The following is a 22,052-nucleotide window of genomic DNA, read 5'->3' as shown; positions in this document are numbered from 1 at the left end:
TAGGAATTCAAAATATGTAATAAAGTCACAATGTATAAGCAGATTTTAAGTTAGTCATTTGTTAAAGTGTGTTCTTTCCCAACCCTTCTGCATGCTTGCAGCCTGATATCCATTAACTGTTAATGAAGGCTGTGATTCTATGAAAGGAGAGATAACACCCCAGTAGGTGAGTTTTCTGTAGGTGTTCTACTGAATCTTCACCTCTGAATCTAGAAACTGATCTTCTGTCTACCACAGCAGAAACTTGTGGGAGACAATTTCTTGCAGCCTCTTCTGTGTTGATTGCTTTTTGCTTATCTCTAGCGCCAGATAAAGCATTGCTGCCAACAGATTCTGTCAGCTTACATCTCAGAAGTGTGTGGAGGTTCAGGAGGACTTCAGTGTGTAATTGTGCAGATTTATAGCTTTTTTTTTTTTTTTCCCCCAACAGACCTCATCAAACTTCATCTGCCACAGAGATAAAACAACAGACAATGCTCTCAAAGCATTCTGCAACTGAGAATCTCACATGGCTATAATATATATTATAGTAAGCAGTAGGCACACTTCTCTAAACTGCTATTAACATCTAAGTTAAACATGTCACCTGAAACTCAGAAAAACTGTTCTGTAAATAAGGGAAATTGTAAATTCTAATACTTTAGTTCAATTTGGTATGTATTATAATACAGAAAAAATATAATCTGATGTTTATAAAGTTTCCTTCGCTTTAAGACTTATGAAGCAACCTTGCAAAAAGTTAAGGATATAAAGACCATGATAAAATAAAATAAAAAAACCCCAACAAACCCCACAGCAAATCAAGTTGCCTGAAATTGTTTGTTTTGTACAAGAAATGTCGGTGAAACGTGAACTGATATTTTTTTCAAATACCCTACTTAGTTGTGTTTAGACACATCTTTAATAGAATTAATTTACCTTCCTTAAAGATGTTCATACTGAATTATTCACATAGTTCTTTTACTACCAAAAGTCTTTGATGCCATTGACCAGAACTCTAGTTTCAAAAGTGTCGTTGGCTATCTCCAAGCCTTCCCCCCCCACTGCAGAAAGTGTCTTCTACAACACTTTGTCACATTGTTCTTGAAACCTCATCTGCTTGGAATTGTTCAGTATCTTTTTTATCTTCTCCACAGAAAGACTATCAGGCTACAGCATCCTACTGAATGGAAACTAAATTACTGCCACAAGTAGAATGAGAAAAAGACTGCAGAGGCACTAGAGCTGAAAGAAGAGGTACAGAAGTAAATATAAGCAACACCAGTTCCAGCAGCTGAGGTTCCCCACAAGATTCTATAGCAACCCAATCTGTAGGCAGCTATATGCCTCCTTCAACACCTTGTGGAGAGATCCCACACTAGAGGATTATGCCATATGCAGTCTATACATGCTCTGCAGGAAATGTCTAAAGCAGCTGATAGCACAAAACAGAGACTTTACATTACGGTACATTATGGTAGCTCGAAATTTCAAGTCTTTTTTTTTTCACAGGTATGTACAAGGAAAAAAATATAAAAGCAAAATACAGCTATTCTTTTTTAGCATTTTATATAAAAAGAGCCACCAGCAGGTATTACCTTCATGAGAAATTTCCTTCCATGGATTAGGTGGATACATGAAAGCGGCATTCTGGATTTGGTCATGTATGTCTTCATCTTCATTGAATGGAAAGGTACCACTAAGGCTTACATAAATGATGACACCCACAGACCACATATCCAGAGATCTGTTATAGCCTTTGTTTCTCAGCACTTCTGGAGCAAGGTAGGCTGGTGTTCCTACAACTGAACGCCTGAATGATTTCTCTCCAATGATTCGGGCAAAGCCAAAATCACAAAGTTTTACCTGCTTAAAGAAAAACGCTATAGTAAGACAGACATTATTTTTATTATCAAATACATAGTTGAGGAAGTTTTATCATGGTTTAGTTGCAAGATGCATCTCTACTGTTCCTTCAGAGATACTTTTTTTAAACTCCTCTTTAAGAGGAACACCCTTATTCCACATTAGACCAGATTACCAGTTCATTGCATCTCCTCTATTCTTTCACTCCATGAATAAACCACAGTAAAAGCAGTAACACAGGACAACTTAGAATGAAAGAAATACAGCTTTGGATGGGCCCAACAGCTCAGGCTCCTGATGAAAGCAGTAATATAAAGTAATACTTATTGATTCATAACATAAAAACACGGCGAACAGAAGAATTGTTTTACCTATGGCTTTTTCCTAAAACAAGCAAGTTGACAAAGTTTAGTTCTTGAATTTCCACTTTTATTTTATCGTGGACCTAGTTACACCCTGCCTCTCTGCAAAATTCCCTGTCTGATTTCTTCAGAGGGACAGATTTAGCTGCTTAAAAATTCTCACTTAATGCTTCAGTATAGATCCTTCTTTTACAATTATTTATATTGGTATTATTTACAAATTATCAATACTGCTCCTTTTGAACGTGGGCAGTTGGAGGAGATTATAGATGAACTCTGCAGATCAAAGGTAACAGGAACTGATACAAATACCTTTTAATGAGAAATACAACAATGAGCCAGAAAATATATTTAAATATCCTGCAATCTACCTGGCATTTAAATTCATAAAATTAAAGAAGCAGCTCTTGTTCTTCATGAGGTCCACCCTAACTTTCAGAAAAATAACCGTCTTTCCAGTCACTGCTTGCAAATTGTCACTTATCTGGACCAAATCAACCAGGTAAGTAATTTGTGCTGTAATGGTGAGCAAATTAGAAACAACCGCATAAGTAGTTACGTCACACCTGAAGATCTAGTTGACTATTTTAGGCAAATGACAAAAGGCAAAGATTTTCAAACATGTCTTCTTTGGAAAGTTTTTTGAATAAGTCATCAGTTTTTCATATCTAAAAATTCTGTGTAGTTAGTAATAATCACTGCTAACACTTACTAATTTGAACAATTTATCTTAAGAAAGGGCATTTTCTACTTGCCTGTGGGAAAGGATCAGCTGATGCCAGTAACACATTTTCTGGTTTGAGGTCACAATGAACAATATTTTTGAAATGAAGATGTCTTAAAGCAACAAGGATCTGTGAAGAAACAAATCAGAAAGAAATTCAGTTTTAAATGTCATACTTTTTTTGTTTGTTTTATATAGTTCAGACAATATCAATGATCAGAGAAGCAAGGACTGGTGTAGAGAGAAACAATCCAATAAGAATGTACCTTTTACAAGAATGTCTACAATGGAAAAAAAAGGAAAAGCAAAAATGTCAGTTATTATTTGCTGTGCCTCAAGTTTTCTTGATGTTTCACTGCACGGAATAAGATTTTTCCCTCTTCAACGACTTTATATTCTAAACATTTTTTTAAAAACTGGGTTCTAACTACTTGTTTTCTTTTTTTTTGTGTGAAATCTTTTGATGCAGAAACATTTGCAAAATGACCTTCCAGATGTAAATTCACACAAAAAAATTTCACAGAAATATTATGTGATCCAATTTAAGCATTTTCTTGAGGAAAGAAAGCATAAGGAGCCTTGCATGTATTTTTATTCCACATAAGAACACGGCAACAGAGCGTTAAAGGTATCCATCCTATTCCTATGGTTTTAACTCCATTCCTTGTGTCTGGTCAGTGGCTGGCCGAATTTCCCACTATATTAGAGCAGGGAATGGTGAGGAGGCTGAATGAACCTGGGAACGCAAGAAATCAAATTGGGAAGCTGGTGGCAGTTTTGCCCATGAAAGCCTGAAAACCAGGGAACCTGCTACATTCTACCCCAAATAATAAACTTCCACTGTAACACTGTTGCTCCTGCTCCCTTCTTTTTCCTGACTGCTGAAACACAGGCTGCTCTGACTCTTGAGGTGGCTCATCATTCAACTGTGTACCATATTTAAACCAGTATTACGGGCAGCCAAAGAAGCAATATGATAATGTGACAACAGGAAGAACAAAGAAGAAGAACCCCAGATCACATTGTTAACAGAAGTCATACAGGAAACCAGATTCATTTAATCAGATGTACTGCTGAGATCCAATCTCAGCACAGAAAAGAGGCACAAAAGTGCATAGCACGAACTGCAATGGTTAGGCATGAGGAAGTTCAAGAGGCTCCATTTTCTTTATGCACGTCTTCAGTGGTTTGCTGTTAGTCCTTTGCATCCCCTTCTTGTGCTTAATGCTTCAACCATATGAGAAGATGTAGCTTAATGGCCCTTCCATCCAGCAGCCAGACAGCTGCACATGTATCTAGTTCTAGGTCCTCTTAATGCTTTACTACCTATCAGATAATGTACACAAAGCTGTCCTACCATCTCTGATATTACAATTCAGGCTTTCATAAATCAAAGCAGTGAATTATGCCAAAAGCAAAACATAAGAAACAGTGATAATAATTGACCTCAAATCTCTTTCTAGGTATATAATTAGTTTCTTACCTGAGTAATTAAAAACTTTGTTATTCCCTCTGGCAATCTGCCCTTTTCACTTGATAAGATCATCTCCAGCATGTCTCCATGGAGTTTTTCCATAACAACAAACACTCTTTCCGGCGTCTCAAACATACACTCCAGATTTACAACCCCAGGATGATGAAGATTCTATTAAAGATAAATACAGCACTAGATTTCCCAACATGATCAGTAGCTTTCATCGTAACACAGCCAGTCTTCAGACCCCCCCTAAACAAGACAACATTTCAGTATTTTATAATTTAAACTGTGTGCCTAATCTGCAGGGAAGCAGCATGAAATTGCTCGGGACAGTACAGGAGAATGGATGAACTTCAAATTAGTTTAACAAACATATTTTCCTTATTGTGCCTGGTGCTTAAAACTGCAGAAACTAATTCGTAACGTGACATTGCCAATACATTTGGTCTTGGCTGTTTATTCAGAGCAAGCAGCAAAAATACTAGTACTTTATAATACTAGTGATTATCAACTAAAATAATTATCGTATTATCTGGTATTTATAGAAATGTATAAATGGAGTTAATAGAGTAAAAAAGAATAGAAAAATACCTGTAAAATTGCAACTTCATTACGAAGTTGACTTTCCTGTTTAGTTGGAAACCTTAGTTTGTCAATTATTTTAATGGCAACATCTCTTCCTGTTTTGCGATGTTTTCCTGCATTAATAAAACAAAAGGCCTCTATCAATTAACATGATTAATTCTGAAAAATGTTCCACTTTCACTGGATTGTAAAATGACCACAACTAAGTAATTCTCAGAGCAGGTTTGCAGCAAATTAATCATGTAAGTCGTTAAAAGTTTTCTGTCATTTCCCTTCTTTCTACCCTTTAACAAGAGAACTTTTCTCATTATCGTCTGACAAAGCTGTTTAAACATGTAAGAAACATACACACATGAGAAAATCAGCTCTGCATTTCAAGAATATAGATGCAAAGTTAACTTTCTGATACATATATATGCTTGTTCATATACTTAAGCTGCAGTCTCTGCAATTGTCAGGCTGTAGGCTTAGTCCTTTGATAGTAGTTCCAGGCTAGCAAATAATGAAATAGGTGATCGCCTTTAGGCATGTGCGTGCATGTTGCAGGTTATCAGAGACCCACAGATACTCTTCAGTGAGAAATTTGTTGTTAGTTCTCACTTCACACTGTCTCAACCAACAGCTGTACCTAAACACCCCCCCCAAAAAACTGCTGAAAAAAAGGAGAAAAAGAGAGGAAAAATGGATAAGAAAATGAGAAAAAGAAACAACTCAAACAAACCACTGTAAAACAAAGGAAAAAAGCTCACAAAAGCATGCCAAGAAAAACAATAGGAAGAAATTACAATTTTTTTTTTTTCTTCTTCCATTATAGTTCTCAAAAAGAACAGTTTTCTGCACTGCAGGGTTTTCTTTACAGGAGCTTATAGAGAAAATAAAACTATTAATATACAGTGACCCATTACTGGGTAGAAAATTTCAAATTACAAAAAAGACTTTGTCAACCAAAACCAGTTTCATTGTTTAATGAATACTGCTTATATAAACCAATGGGCAGCTAATTTCTGCAACAAAATGTTTCAGAGTCCAAATACTTTCACCATTCAAGAAATTTTCTATCTTAAGCATAACTGTACAGCACACCAAAACCTTACCTCCATAAACAATTCCAAATTGTCCTGATCCCAACACCTCATCTGGGAAGATTTGGTATACTGTGCTAATATCCTGTTTATATAAACACAACAAATATTAAACCCTGAGATATGGAAACAGAATTTATATTTCATTTGCTTTTTCTAATGGGAAGTAGTACACATTTACTACAGTACATTTCAAAATATATTATCTGCCAGAAACACTCATGCGAGTTTTCTTAAAAGCCACATTAACTGCAATTGCTGTAAAAGCTGCTGCATCTTCAACAGGTTTCAGCCACTGCTACCTTCCAGGCAAGTAGTCCCCAGCACACAACATTAGACTTTTATCTTTGTGAAATTTGAATTCACAATGAATGTGAATTGAATTTGTGAATTCCATACATACGTATGGAAAGAAAGAGGGTCTTGTTAACAAAGTTCTACCCTGAAGTCCCAGGATCCCAGATCTAGGAATTACTGCTGGTTTTTATGAAAAGGGAGACATTACAAATTTAAAATTTTCTTGAAAAAGTTCCTATGTCATCTCATGTCAGCCATGGAAATGCAAGTGGTTTCTTAGCTTATAGAAAGCTTTGTGAGTATCAGCAGTTCTGGGCTTTGACAGTTTGTGTTTGTCCTCCGAGATGGTTAAAATATTCCATCCATGCCAGAGAGGGAGCCTCATGTCTCACTATTTCTTAGGGCCTAAACACAGGCTAAAGCACAAGCTGTTAGCAGATTCATTTGGGAGTCTCAAACAAACCTCAAATCTTGGAGCTCAGTTTCATTTTCCTGGTATTTAATCAGCAGCACATATGAAGAAGAGTAAAAGAACACTAAAGAGTTGATAATAAAGGCTGTCTCTTTTCCTTAGGAAACGAATGGACACATCCTTCCCTAGCAGGCAATTTTTTTCTGGCAAATACCAGAGCTGCCCCAAAGCTGTACTCAGCTGCAGGCAGTCCTGTTTATTTCCTCTGCCCATGAAACAGAAAACCAGCAGTGTGACTGTTTACCTTGACTGCATGCCCTGTGTCTAGCAGTCCTAGTGTAAAAGAAACCCAGAATTCTTTACGTATGTGTAACAACATACATAATTCTTCCTTCGCATAGAGCTTCATCTTCATACAACAGAGAATATCTGACCTCTCAGTGATGACAGGAAATGGTATATCTATCCAGCCTTGTGATTAGCTTTATGAAGTTCAGCCAACAAATTCCATGAACTAATAACTTCTACAGATCACTTTTCCTTTTGGTAATTAACATCCTGCAAGGTTCCATAGTTAATTCTGTGTTAAGTGAAATTACCCATAAGTAATTCTTGCGTCTCAAGAAAAGGTGCCATGGAGATGATTTTTCTCAGAAGTTAGGAAAGCTAATTGCTTGTTAATTTCTACAAAGTAAGCAAAAAAATGGCTGATGGGACCTCCTCTAACATTCCTCTTTGCAAAACAGATCAATGACTTTGGCAAGCTTAATCATAGCATGTCTAGCACCAGCATCCAGAGAACACTCACCACATTTTCTTGAACTTGGCAGTTTGACACAGAAATACTGATGGATATATCCCCTGGGGAAGAAAGTAAAATATACTTTAGATTGCTGTGCTTTTAGTTCAAACATGTAGTAATAGGAAATGACATTTACATTACATCAATATCTACTGACAGCTCTAGAAATTGGACCAATTAGATCAGCTTGTTCATCTACCAGCCAATATAAAATTACACCAGCCACAAATATGTGACTTGAACAACAGTTTTGCACTGTATGGAAAAGAACTGAATTATAAATTTCATTATTAATTTTTTAACAGTGGAATCTCATAATTCCCATTTATAAGCTTATTATTGCTTTTTTCGACTCTATGTTGGGGTTTTATGCCTCATGCAAGTTACCTAACTGCAACTAGGGTAAACTGTTTTTATTTAGTAGATTTAATCATCATTTTCAGCTTAGTGTCACCTACAATGTATTTGATGCTATTCAGATGAAGCCCAATATGAATTCAAATAGGTCTGCATACTGTTAAAAGTAATATACATTTCAACTGGCTTAAGAGACGTTATTGAAACACATAATGGGAACAAAAACTTGCACTTGTGCTTTAATACAACAAATATCAGATCCAACCTCTACAAATTCAGACCTTGGGATGTTGCCATAAGCATTTTGAGAACTGCAAACTTACTGAGGGGTTTAATAAAACTTCAGAATATGCCTATCACTAACTGTATTACACAAAGACATCATTCTGGGGAGGAAAGAATGGTTCTTTGGAGCATTGCCACCTCTGTCTCCTACCTCTGCCTAGAATGCTGTTCATGCTGACTTTTCATTTTCTTAGTAAGTATTTTAGCCTTACCGAAACTAGTGTGCTCTACTATAAAGCCAGTATTATACACTGAAGACACTCACTACTATCCATCAGCACCTCTCCTAGTTGCAGTAAGTAGCACGAGTAACTTCTGCCCCGTGTAACTTATTTCGTTGTACTTTCCTTAGTAACAGACTGTTTTTGGAATGGAATGTTTCAGTTACATACAGCCTTCTTTATCGTTGCCAATGTGTTTTCAAAACAAATTGTGCTGCTTTGTGTTTACATGAAAAAAAGCATGGACAAAAACATGCATCTTAAACTTTGAGTAGAAGACAGAAGGTTGCTATCATTCTTGCTCCCCACAAGAATTTGTTCTAAAGGTCTCAGATGACCTTAATTGTCGCACAAAAGCCCCAAAGATAACTACTAACTTGTAAAGAAAATCTTCAAACTTCCCAAGAGAGAGAGAGAGAAGATAGCTGTCATTTCCAGTCCAGTATTTTAGGTGATTTGTTTAGCTATGCTGGGCTCAAACCAGGGGCACTAGGCAACTAGCCTGATTGAAATGACATCCAGAATTTGACACTATTTTATGCAGGAACCCAGTCGAGAAAGCAAAGGACGGAGCTGATCTAATCTGATATGTGAGCTGTTATGCCTGAAGATGTAATGCCACAGCCTGTTGTTTTACTTGGTTTCTGAGGGCTTGTGGTCTCATTAGCATTTTGCACTGCATTAATAGCATCCAGATGTCAAGTGCTAAAGCGGGTGTATATTGCAACAAAACGTCTAATCCAAATTGTGTAGACATATCCAAATTTGCTTTACACTGACTAGGCTGAGTACAAGTAACAGAGCAACCCCAGCAGCACATGCCTAGTAGTGAGGAATTGTTTGCTCTGTGCTACTTTGCTATCAGTACCTGAGCTAGACTTAAACAAGTTTCATGTTTAGTTTACATAAGCTGTCACCTTTCCTAGAGGATTACCCAAAGGTATGTAAATTGGAGGCAAAGATACATTGAGTCCTTGTAGTCCTGAGGAACATCCATGCCTTGTTGTGCTTAGAACAGCTGTTCTTCACACTTGAGCTCATTTCATCTCAGCATGGGACAATGGTTGTGGCAGTTGCACAGCCAAATGTGATGAAAGGGAGTATATCATCTGTGATGCAGTGACCTAAAGAGTGAAGAGCTGCTTCTGCAGATAGCTAGAAACATAAATTACAATCACGATGGGAAAAATCTATCAATTCCCAACTGGAGTTCAGAAAACTTCTTGCGTCTGCACAAGGAGGCTATTACTCATGTGAGCAACACAAATGTGAATGAGGTGCGTTACTAACGTAATGACTACTTGCTCGCTGACAAATCTGCATCTTGTATATTAATACAGATGTCCTAGTATAAACTGGAAACACATGGATGAGAAACTGTGGTGTTTAAAATAATATCCAGACAGGTGATAAGCCATGACAGAATAGCCTTTACTAGCTGTGCAATGCTTCCTTTCAACATGTGCAGAAGATGGAGCAATGTAATTTGTGAAATGACTCTACTTATCTGAAATGGAGGAAATGAATAAACTTACTGTGCAGGCTGGGTCCTGACCCAGTTGATGCCCCTTTAGGGATGACGGGCATCAGGGCATGCTGTATTGCCATCTCCCACATTCGTGCCACATCAATGCCAATACCACTGGTGATAACACTGTTATTCAGTGGAACGCTTGAGAGGTTTTCTATGTTTTCTCCAACATAATAGACTATATTTGCTGTGCTTATTTCAAAACAATGAGGATTGGCTCCTTGAGGCAGTAAAGTGAAAGTTTTTGCAGGTTCCAGAGACAAAATTTCAGACAATGGGATTTCCTAAAATGAAAAAATGTTTTACTTTCTGTGTAAAGATTATCAACACATAAAAGTAATGCATGAACTTTATTTAACTAACTTATGATAATAGCTGTTGCTTTTAACTGCATGCTTCTTGTACAAACAAAAATGCTCTTGTAACCTGAAACTCCGTGACACAGAGGACTGTTGATGGTAAAACACTAAATGTTTCTTTCCAAGACCAAGTAGAACTTTAATTATTTAATTAAACTTATAAAAGAGAGCAGTGAGGTGCCATCAGAAAAGAGCAGGACCATCCATATATCAACAGAATTCCACTGGAAAATTAAACCCTATTGACTCCTTATTTAATAAAATTTATTTGCAATAAATTATTTGCAGAATAAAGCTATTCAACATTAAGATTCCAAATCCCCCTTTCACACAGGGGTAGACTTGATTGTTTCATCTTGAATAACATTTAAGGCACATTTCACTGACATATTTCCCTGAGAGGAAGCCATATGAAAAAAATACTTTCCATTATTAAAACTTATTGCAGTAATGCCTAAGGAGTTTAACTGCCTCAGGTAAAAGGATATGAGCATTAAAACAATCTTTTACAATCAAAATCACAACATAATGTCCAAAGGACAGAATTAAAATAATATATACTATACCTAATTGTTTGGAAAGAATTTGTGTTATGAATGACAGAACGTCAGATGAATTTCTTGGCAGAATTTATAGCTAGTTCTGAATTGCCTCTGTATAAAAACCTTCTATTTCTACATTTATTTTACAGGTCCTTGTTAGCTGACACCTTTCTGATCCGAGACTTGTTTGTGAAAGGCAAAACACACATATGCAGCTTATATAATAAAAACAAGCATTGATCAAAGTTATACTACTAGTGTACTCTTGCTAAGTATCTATTAATTCAGCAATTTAGTCATTATATTCTGCTGGTACAAAAAGAGATTGAAAAATATTCCTTACTTTGTAATATTTGCTTCCAGTATCATTTTGAAAAAGTGTAATGCATTTGCTGTCCAGTCTCCAGTAGTGTCGTTTCCTCTGCAATGAAAAACAAGGGAAAAATCTTTCTAGCATTTTCCAAGTAAATTAATGAAATGTTCATTTCTCAAAAGCATCACTTCCAAAATGTTTCGCTTAAGTTTGAAGAGATGAATTGTGAATGATAAAGATTCATTTGCTATTACAAGATTTTTATGAGGACTATTTAAGTTTAGGATTTATAGGGCCACCCTCTATTGTTTCGGTAACAACCTAGCTCTGTACAAATTGTCCAAGTTTTAAAAATTTAAAATGTCACTTCGATGTCTGCATTACATTCAGCACAATTTGCTACAGGTATGCTGCTAAACTAATTAAACTTTCTTTTTGTATCAGTTGTAACACCCCAGCTCACTTTAGAAGGCCACATACTGAAGTCTTTATCCCTGTTTTAGCAGGTTGGAATGAAAGTAACTTTTTACTATGCTAAACCTATTTTACAAAAGCCTCAATTCACCTAGCAGTAAGACAGGAGACTGCAGCTGGAAGGTAAAGCCACTTTCCAGAACCCGTAAGGTGTTAACATTCTCTTTTACTTCCTTCAGAATGTCTTCACATTTGGCTGCCTATGATAATGCAACTGACATATTCAGATTCTTTGTGGTGTTTTAGCTGTCTCCTGTTTCTTACAAGCAGTGCCAGTCCTCAGTTATGACAAGAGTCAGGACTTTAGGAATCACAAATACTGCAAAAAATGCCTTACATGAGTGACTGTAAATTATCAAAGTATTGTTAGGATTTCATTCTGTACTATCATACAGTATGTACAGTAAGACAGGTCTTCCTTAACATTTCTTACCAGCGTGTCCTTGCTTGTATAGTGAACCATCCAACCCTCCTTCATTACTGTGCTACTTCTCCTTTTTGTGTGCTTCACAGATTGTACCACTCTCATTAATGGAATATTGTTGCTGGTTGAAGGGCTTAAGAAGAAATCAATAAAAGCTTTTAAAAAGAAGGTAACTTTGGACAAAAAGAAAAAAATTCTTTTAAATCAGAATACGTATATACATATACATATATATGTATGTATGTATGTCTGACATCCACATTTATATTTATCATCATTATCAGACCTGGACTGGACACAATTTTGTTTTGTCATTCCAAGTATCTTGAGATTACAAAGAAAAAAAATTGTAATGCTACACCAGGAGAATGTCAGAGACCTTCTGAAGGCTTACACACTCACACTCTCTCTCTCCCGCTCCTCCCTGCCCGCGCCCGCCCCCCGCCCCCAAATATTCCTGAAGGTGAACTAAGATGATGGGCAAATGAGTAGGGCCTCAGCTGGGGTGTGGGAGTCATAGCTCAAGCCTGTGCTATGCATGATTCAGACCAGTACTTGATCTTGAATCTCTCATAACCTAAGTAAACATTGTCCATCAGATTACTGTCCTGTGATCTTTCTTGGGTTCAAACACACAATGAAGTGATGAGGCTTTAGAGAGTAGAAAACGTCTCAGCTGCCTAGCTGCGCATACCCGGGCAGGTCACAGCAGAGGATCTGCTGGAACCTCTCAGAGAGGTTTAAGCTAATACATTTTCTCCTCAAAGACCTAAAGTGAAGTTCCACTGCCTTGCACTCTGGGGTATGCATGCTGAAACTTTCCACGACTCAGCTAACACACAGTAAGTTGGGAAGGCATGGGAACTTGACAGTATGCCTGATAGCACCATCAGATAAAATCTGGAATATCTAGTTGGTGATGTGCAAGAAGTAACCAAGCCCATCTTCCCACTTTCCTCGCTGTTAGAGTTAACCCTTCCTAAAGCAGTTTCTGCATAATGGAATATGGACTCAAAATCTGCTTCAATCCTAAACATAAATGCTTAGTTATTTCTGGCAGAACTTTAAATGGAGATGCTGCATTGTATGTGAAAACACAGCACAGAGAGCTCATGTGTTCTGCCCTGCTGGCAAAGCTATTGGTGCAACAACTCCAACAAAAAAGGGCAGAAACCGCTCAGGAAAACAATAATATCTTAAGTTTCCACAGTTGTTGTGACTGTGGATGTCTGCAGATGGCCCTGCTTCACTGTAGTGCATCCCGGAAATAAGAAACATTTTATGAATTGGCAGTTTCCAATCAAAATGCAAAAAGTGTGCTGTCCTAAAGTTTCATTAAGGCTGTAACATACAGTTAACATCTCTTTTTTGCCTAAAAATTATCAAATGAGCTGCCAATCCTATTTAACTATTCTTGTCTGTACTGACAAGAGGTTTACTTTTTTATTTGCCTTTTATAGACCACTTAAAAATAATCCATGGATAGGGAGACTACCCTTAGAAATAGCTGAGGGAAGGTATTACTGGAAATACAGTGATGCCCCTCAACTAAGTAAAACATGTACCTTGGTTATCAATGTTTTTATTACTTATAATTGGGTATTTATATTTTGAAAACCTGCAATACTGTTCATTTAATACAACTTGGACATTAAAAATGTTATACGACACTGATTTTGTGATATAAGCACAGGCTTATATTCCAATGATACTAGGTGTCTATATATAGTGTCTATGCAGATGAATATGACAGTAGGAAAAACAGTTCACTGCTGCGGGAGGAAAACCTGCATATTGTTGAAATGGATTGCTTTCTATCAATGCAAGAGGTATATGTTAGTAACAGAGAGCTAAGGGGAACGTGTTACTGAAACACTCTTAGTAAGCAAAATAAAAGAGGAAACTGCAGGTCAAACTGGGACCTGTGAAAGAAAAATATTCTATAATTCTTCAACGTACAGATCCCTTGCATCAAGGAAATTATAGCTGAAAGGATCTTAATTCATTTCAGGTTCCCGGACAATGAATAATCCCTACTTTTTTTCCCTACTATTCTGTACAGTTCCAATAAGTGAATAATGTTTTCTTCTCTTCAGACATTTCTGAGGTAAGTTGCACAACTCAATTCCTATTTTCCTTCCTGATTAGTCATTTCAAACCACTAATCTATTTTGTAACTTGCTTCAAACTATTACTTCAAGTTTGTCAAACTTTCCTTCTTTCTAAAAATATGTTTGCATTTAAAAATGCAAACAGGTCATCTAGAGCTGATTATACCCCAGCCACTTACACCATTTTTTTTATTTTTATTTTTGTTCATTTAAATGACCAGGCATTGCACTATTAGTCAGGGAGAAAATGCTTGGGAAAATAAATAAGTAAAAAAAAAAAAAAAAAAAAAAAATTGTTCTCTATTGCTCATGAACAAATAGTTCCACAATCTAATTTTCATAAGAGAACAGACCTCTATACTTAAATTACTTGTGCATCAGTTTTCAGTTGCAACTTCAACTTGACAATAATTTTTAAGCTTCTCTTAAATTCCTAATGTATATATTCAATTGAGCAACCTCACTGCAATTTCAGAACCACCACATATCACTAGCTCTCTCCATTCTCAGTGAGTGAGAATAGGACCCATGCAGATTCCCCCTTGAGCCCTAGACATGATACTTACAAAGAAATACAAAAGAAGATGGAAGATAGACTCACTCCCCAGCTCACCTGATCATCCTGTTAGACTCATCGTGATCTGGATCAGCATCCTGCATTTCCCCGTTGTCACTATGGCATCCTGTCATTGACATGTCAGAATCGTGAGCTATAGATTCTTCCATGTCATCTATAAACCCACTGTTTCTTTCACTGTCATTATCGTCACTCCCTTCTTCCATGACCACATCAGACTCAGTCCCAGGACTAAGAAGATCTGGAATATAATTTCTGAAGTTATTATCTGAAAACATACAATACTCCAATCACAACATCCTAACACATCTTGAGCTTCAGAAAAACTCAGGTTCTCTTTGGAACTCTATTGTCTGGGTCTATCTCTACTCAGTACTATATGTGTACTGGTGAAGTATATTTTTTAACCAGTCATTTAGAAAATCACTACAGAAAACTAGAAATGCATCAAACCGAAATATTTTCAGAAATACAACTTTCTATTAAAAAATGCCAAAGTCAAAGCAGAATTTCTTATCCATGGACTTCTATCAAACGTTTTATACTCGTGAGCTTTATTTCTGAGATCTTCTGGCAGATTTTCTATACAGCTTGAATGTTGTGTATTGGCTTGATGGCTGTTGGCAGGCTACAGCTGCAAACTGATGCCAGAAGAGCAGTAATTTCAAAACTAGGAATTTTGTAATATGATGACATGACGATGAACTATTGAAATAACTCCCAAGACAATTACTTATAAGGTGAACTATATTTTTGGGGCAAAAAGGTATTTACTTTGCACCAGTGCTCTCTGTGAAGGCTGCACAATATGGCACAGTAATACATACTGTTGAAATAACACTCCCTGCCTTTAGAAAAGAAATATTAAACAAATATCAAAAAGTCCAATGTAAGATAGCATAGAAAAAAAATATGAAAACTTAGGATTTAACTTATTTGACTATGACATAGTAATAATAGTATCTTCCAGCCTATATTTAAATGATGTTAAACTTTTCAGTTTCAAGATTAGATAAGCCTAAGCAAGATCAAAGTAAGAAATAACTTTTTATTGCATTGCTGCTTGTGAATGGATTTATCTAGAAGACAGAAAGGAAGAGAAAACTTTGAACTTATTTACCTAAGGACTTACATTACAAAAACAAACAAACCAACCCAAAAAAAAAACCCACCAAAAAAAAGGCACTTTGTTGAAACTCAACCTGCTGCTATACAGGCTGTGATCTAACATGTCAAAATCATCAGTCCTGTCAGATAGTAAAGACAGCATTAGTTTTTCTGGGATGTCTGCAGTATTTCAGAAATTTGAAGTAAGGTTAAAATCACATGGAAGACACCAAAAATTCTCACCGAGAAACTTGCCTAATTGTGTGAAGGAAGGTTCTTGACAGTCAATGTAGATGATGCCCCAAAAGAAAAAAGCACACTGAACTAGCTGAGAGCAAAATGTTTTGAATTGATGGCATTTCACTCAAATTGGAAGTGCACAGCTGCAATGTTTCTTTCCATGTACAGTAGTCTTAAGATATTTGGATATAAGTTACTGATGTGTGATTAAAAGACACATTATATACTTAATCTCTAGCAGAAACAGTCATCCAGTCATGAATGACACTTTACAGTGCAAGGCTCTCTCTTTGCTATTCCTACAACACTTTTTTAATCTCTATTTTTAATAAACCCACAATCAGTTAAAAATAACCTCCCACATTTAGTATATAATGTGTTTATTAATGAGACCATACTTGGAATTTTATTGCTTCAGCTCTTCTTTCACTTACTATTTTGGGGAAGACATATCACACAGCAGATGGACAGAGTGACAGATACTGTATTTTATTTATTAAGTTTGAAAATAATGTGAACCAAATTACTGTAAAAATAGAAGTGAGATACCAGGATGAAATCACCTTTGGTAATCCTAAGGACGCTGTATCAGTCATTTAGGACACACAATTAAGAGTTCTACTTTGACACTACGGATACCATACTATGGATGTTATTTGGTGGAGAAAAGCCAAATTCTATAAATTTTAAGATGGAGAGCTTCAAGGAGTACACTTGGAGTAAGCTTGCAGTATGTGTTCTCACCCCAAATGGCTTTGCACAAGTTTTCCTCACTCAGCTCTTCCTCAGACAAACCATCACTTCCCATCAGCCTGGCATCAGTCATGTGTAGGAGGCAAGTCAACAAAAGTAGCATGTTGCTTGTGGGGCAAAGGCAGGGAGGGGACACAGAGAGTGTATTGGAAGGATGAAATACAGCTGCCTCAGATGGAAAGAAGGAACTTCAAGGAGTAATTCAGAAACAAATATAAATTTTGTTCATTTAGTCCAGCTGTCCGGAAACAAGGTTTGCCTTCCTGTCTTGTCTTAGCACTTTTAATCAATCCTGTTTTGCACTCCTGTCTAAAAACTGCACCTATGCAGGAAAATTTTATCATTTATAAGCAGATTTAGTTACTTTTTTTGACTGCAAATCTCAGGAAAAACTCTATACTGTTATCAGTGGAATTAACATATCATGGTGTATGTTTAGCTCTTGGATTTGAAAATCTAGCCATAAACTTGGTTAATGGTTAAGTGAGGTACAAATGGTGTAAAGATTAAAAAAAAATAAATAAAATAATAGTGACTCCAAGAGTGCAGTTTGAGCTGCATCAGAGAGGACATGCAGTAGGAGCCCAACATCAACCTTCCAGAAAATCATGCACCTTATCCCATTTCAAGTTGTATACTCAGCATCTGAAATATTTTTGCCTACACTAATTGCCATTAAACAGAAAAACTTTGTAGTAATACAGTCACACTACTATGAGAAATACTATGAAAAATATTCATTAACATTCCTAATTTTGGAAATTCTCGATATCTCTTCAATAAAGTAGATCATCGATTTAAAGTTTGAAAAAGGATGCCTCAGAAGCAGTTTAGGCTGACAACTTAACATGGTAATATGAATTAGAAACTGAACACTTCACCACATTTTTCATTCCCTTATCACATAGAAAAGTGACATTTTCAAGGCAATCAACAACTCATCTACAACCACCCTTTTTTTTCCAGTACCGTCTGTCAAGCCTACCCATACATTCCTATACTTGACACAAACCCGACAGCACATGTAGGGAAAATCAGCAGATATTCAAGCCTTTATTTCTGGCAATTGATACAATTAGTTTTATGCCAACAGTAAGCGGTGGAATTTTTTCCTGGAGGGCCTTCCCAGTTCTTCCAGGTATACTTTTCTTTCTCAGGAAAACAAACGCTTTTTTTTTCCCCCAGATTAAAAAGCATTTTGTGCTTGTATCTGACAGGTGAATGCCAACTTCTTATGCGTGTGGCTTTTTGCTGTACTTTGGCATTCTGCATTCAAAAGGCCATGATCACCCAGATGTTTTGCTGCTGACACCACCACTGCAGCACAGCTGAGCCTGTCTGTCAGTGCCACCTGTTTGGAAGACACACGCTCCGAGCTGATGGCGTACAAGCCACTCGCAGGGTTCCTCCCACACCCCAACTTCGACGTACAACAGAAATATTGCAGGGGAAAGGCCACTCCCAAGCAATGGAAAAACGTGTCTTTGTACACATCACAGTTTTACATTTCTCTATTATTTAACTGATGGTTTAAATAACGACAGAAACAATTGTTAAGGCAACTTACCTCCATTAATGGCAACTTCCCCCAGGCAGTTATTTGGCACTTTAGAAGCGCAGCGTTTGTGACAGTTGAACCTACAGTCTGTTAAGAAAAAAAGGGATACAGAAAAATTATTTCTCTTTTTCTATGACACAATTATATTTTTTCCTGCTATCCAGCCTATCAATGTCAGGCCTGACCATTTCACTAATACAAAGTTAACACGTCCAGAGAGCGTTTGTTAGCCTGGCTGCATGCCACCTGCCAGGGGAAGAGACAGGATGAAGATGCCAGAAGCGTGTTTACTCGAGCGGAAAGGAAAGCATTACCGAAGGCATTTGGGTGGAGGCACTAGCTGCAGCCGAAGCACTTGCTCAACTCATCTGGGGAGGCGATGGGGAGACTGGAGTGCTTGGCTGCAGCGCCAGAGCTGCTTTTCCAGTGAAAGAAGCAGATCAGGCTGCAGTATATCCACTGCAGCTTAAGAGATTGTCTACATATCAAATACTGATGACTGAAAATTGAAACAGCAGAACTGTAGCCAACAATTATAAGTGAGAAAATATTTGTTCTTTACATCTCAAAGCAACTTCTAGACAGCTTTCAGTGGAGGGTTCCTTCAATACCTTCCTTATTTTCCAGATATTTTTATTTCACTCTACCTTCACTTTTTTCACATGTGTAAGCAGCACTTTATTAGATGTCATCTTAACTGTTTTCTTTTGGCTTATGAACACATTTTACTTAAACTAAGAGCTGTAACTTATTAACACACCTGGAAAAGCAAAGAGTCAGGAAGGAAGAAATATGCTAAGGTTGTCTATATCCTCGCAATTATTTAACTTCAGATTGATCCAAAAACCAACTGAGGTACAGCAGTGCCAAACTGCAGTTAAATATTTTTTTAAAAAAATCAGGTTAATATTTGCTTATGTCACTGGGATTCAAAATGAACTGAAACAGGTGATGCCTTCACAGAGCTTTTACTTTAGTTAAATCACATCAGAATAACATCTTAAGTTAAATGAATGCAACTTTGAATTTTTGGAGGGTGTTAGTTCAAAGAAGCAACACAAATTATACTGAGATATAATTCTACCTTTGTATCTATAATATAATATATTCTAAGATACTTATTGTCTATTTTAATAGAAGGAAGGTGATTTTAAGTATCTGTTAGCCAACGTTATCTAACATCACAGCATGCACGATGCTTTGTGTTTATTGTATTTAACCCAGACTACAATCCAAGGAGCTTGATTCACTTTGGCACCTGCTAAGGTATAACACCATGAGACTTGAGGGCACATTACTCACATTGAAAAAATGTGGTTTTAAATTCTCATATAAGCTCATCTTATTTTATTTCCATTACAACTCCCCCAAAACCCTGAACTGCTGGAACTCAGGCACATGCTTCAATTCAAGCATAAGACTTTGTAGATTGAAAACAATGAAGATAAGAATACAGTCCTTTGTGTTAACTATTCTGCTGGAACTGCCTGTGACTGCACACACTCACCTAGTGCCAAATACAAGATAATTTACACCTGAACGAAAAAGATGTGAGCTACTGCAGATATACCGCAGGGTAAGAACGAACAGCCATGCAGCCAGCTCCTGCAGAACAGCAATTACTGTAATTTTGGCTCCAGCTTAATCTAATGTAATTGTACATGTGCCTACACCTAGGCAGTTTAGTGAGGAAATAATGAGTAAGACTACATAGTAACTACTCAAATGCTAATTTACTAATTTTATTATGCTTAGGTTTTATATTCCTAAAGGGCGTTTACTTACCTTTGCACTGCAAACCCTGTCTAAAAAGCCCTTTGAGAAGCTTCTTACAGTACTGGCAAACTGTTGGCCGTGTGTAAGAGTGGATCACAAAAGTATGAGGCACTTTAACCTTGGACAGTAAGATCTTGTCTAGCTGAATAGGTCGTCCAATGTAGGACTGTGAATTTGATCTCTTCTCTCGCCCACTGAATGATTCTGACGGTGTCTTTTGCTGTGAAATACATAAAAAGAACATTTGAAATAATCATGATGTATTCATTTTTGAAAGAATATCATATTCACATATTCACTCACCGCACGAACAGTAAGTCATATGTCAAAAAAAGTAATGTAAGTGCTTTTAAACACTAATAGAACATGCAACATACCCCTCTTGGACTGCTTTTGAAAAATTTGAATGGTATCAAACAATCTTTGCCAACACTACTATCATACATTTCACATTGTGACTGAAACAGTTTTTTATTTTAAAAAAATATTTTTAATCAAAATGAAAATATTCACTAAAAATCTATCAGAAAAGCATTTTGTGTTCTGATAAAAACACAAGCCATTTTTACCTTTCTTATTTTCTGTGCTATATCAAAGGTAACTTTGAAAGGCTGTATTTTCTGTATAAGCATTAAGAAAATTATTACCTCATTCCATGTAATGCAGGTTTTTGATAGAAAACAGATTAGTATTTTCCAAACCCTTTCTTTATAATTTTTGCTATTGCTAAACTTACCACATTTAGATTATGCACAATAGGTATTTAAATGCATATATAAAAATATGTATGAAGTGAGACACACAGTCTAAGGTATGGAATCAAAAAAATTCCTGAAAGAAACGAGTTACCTTATTTTCTCTACTAAATTAATTTAGATGTTTTCTGGGGTAATTACTGTATTTATGACTGACCCAGAAAACTGCCTTCTCCTAAGAATTGTTCTTGAGAAACAACCAAACTACACCCACAGTTAACATGGAAAGGAGAAAAAAAAAGTGACAAGATGCAGCTTGATCATTTAAAACTCAGCATCTTACCATCATCTGCAAATAATCTGATAACTGAAGGCTAGAAAACGAGTCATTCCCAGTGAGCCTGCACTGTTCAAAAAGTTGTAATAGCTGAAACTTGGGATTGGCCTAACTTGAAAAACTGTTTTGTTTCAAACTAATAATGTTATAGGAAATTCTTCATCTGAGAAGGCTGATTGATTATTATTTCCCGGTCACCAAAATATGAAAATACATTTCTGTATGCTTCTGACTGAGAATCTTGGAGTAAAGAGGAATTTGAAAGTCATTTTGATGGCAGAAGAACCTAAGGAGTTCCAGGCTTTCCCTTCACAGTGTATTTGCCATGGGGAAAAAATTTTCTTCCTTCCAAAGTTCAGCTAGGTTTCGTACTGTGAAGATCAATTCTTTTGGTTATACTGTAGAATTATCTGTCTTTCCACAGAAGGATATGCAATAGATTTGCTGAACATTAGAGCTACCATGCTGCTAATTGACAACAATGCCAACATCACATGCTTATCCACTGTATAAGTGCAGTCCTGTCAAGTGAAGAAAAATATGCAAAATACATTGTATGAGCCAGGTACAAACTAGATTGAAACAAGTATAAGAAAGCATCTGTCTTTTTTAATCACAAATAACAGTGGAACATGTACTTTGATATTATGTGTTTACTTCCTGAGTTTTAAATCTTCATGCTCTGTAAAGCACTTATGCATATGAAAAAAACCCCCAAACTAGTCTTAGTTTATGATTAAATTTATTTAATATTTGTTTGTTAGCAATATGGTTTGCCTAATATTTCCAAGGCAGATTGCATTAAG

General features: G+C 36.5%; 1 protein-coding gene across 2 annotated transcripts in view; it reads right to left on the bottom strand.

The window, feature by feature from the left end:
- PRKD1 (protein kinase D1) overlaps window positions 1-22,052 on the bottom strand; it is a 143,728-nt gene that overhangs the window by 11,619 nt on the left and 110,057 nt on the right. For both annotated transcript variants that reach the window (XM_059819251.1, XM_059819252.1), the window contains 12 exons: window positions 20,224-20,434; window positions 18,448-18,525; window positions 14,817-15,021; window positions 12,102-12,225; window positions 11,225-11,302; window positions 9,985-10,264; window positions 7,593-7,645; window positions 6,088-6,160; window positions 5,000-5,106; window positions 4,415-4,576; window positions 2,963-3,061; window positions 1,578-1,845 (listed from right to left, as the gene is read on the bottom strand). In XM_059819251.1, the coding sequence (XP_059675234.1) occupies window positions 1,578-1,845; window positions 2,963-3,061; window positions 4,415-4,576; window positions 5,000-5,106; window positions 6,088-6,160; window positions 7,593-7,645; window positions 9,985-10,264; window positions 11,225-11,302; window positions 12,102-12,225; window positions 14,817-15,021; window positions 18,448-18,525; window positions 20,224-20,434 (1,738 nt within the window). The remainder of the gene's footprint in view (window positions 1-1,577; window positions 1,846-2,962; window positions 3,062-4,414; window positions 4,577-4,999; window positions 5,107-6,087; window positions 6,161-7,592; window positions 7,646-9,984; window positions 10,265-11,224; window positions 11,303-12,101; window positions 12,226-14,816; window positions 15,022-18,447; window positions 18,526-20,223; window positions 20,435-22,052) is intronic.

This window comes from Gavia stellata, chromosome 7, assembly GCF_030936135.1.
Source record: "Gavia stellata isolate bGavSte3 chromosome 7, bGavSte3.hap2, whole genome shotgun sequence".
NCBI lineage: Eukaryota > Metazoa > Chordata > Aves > Gaviiformes > Gaviidae > Gavia > Gavia stellata.
The sequence above is the reverse complement of the archived record's forward strand: the minus strand, read 5'-3'. Positions and strand labels throughout refer to the sequence as shown.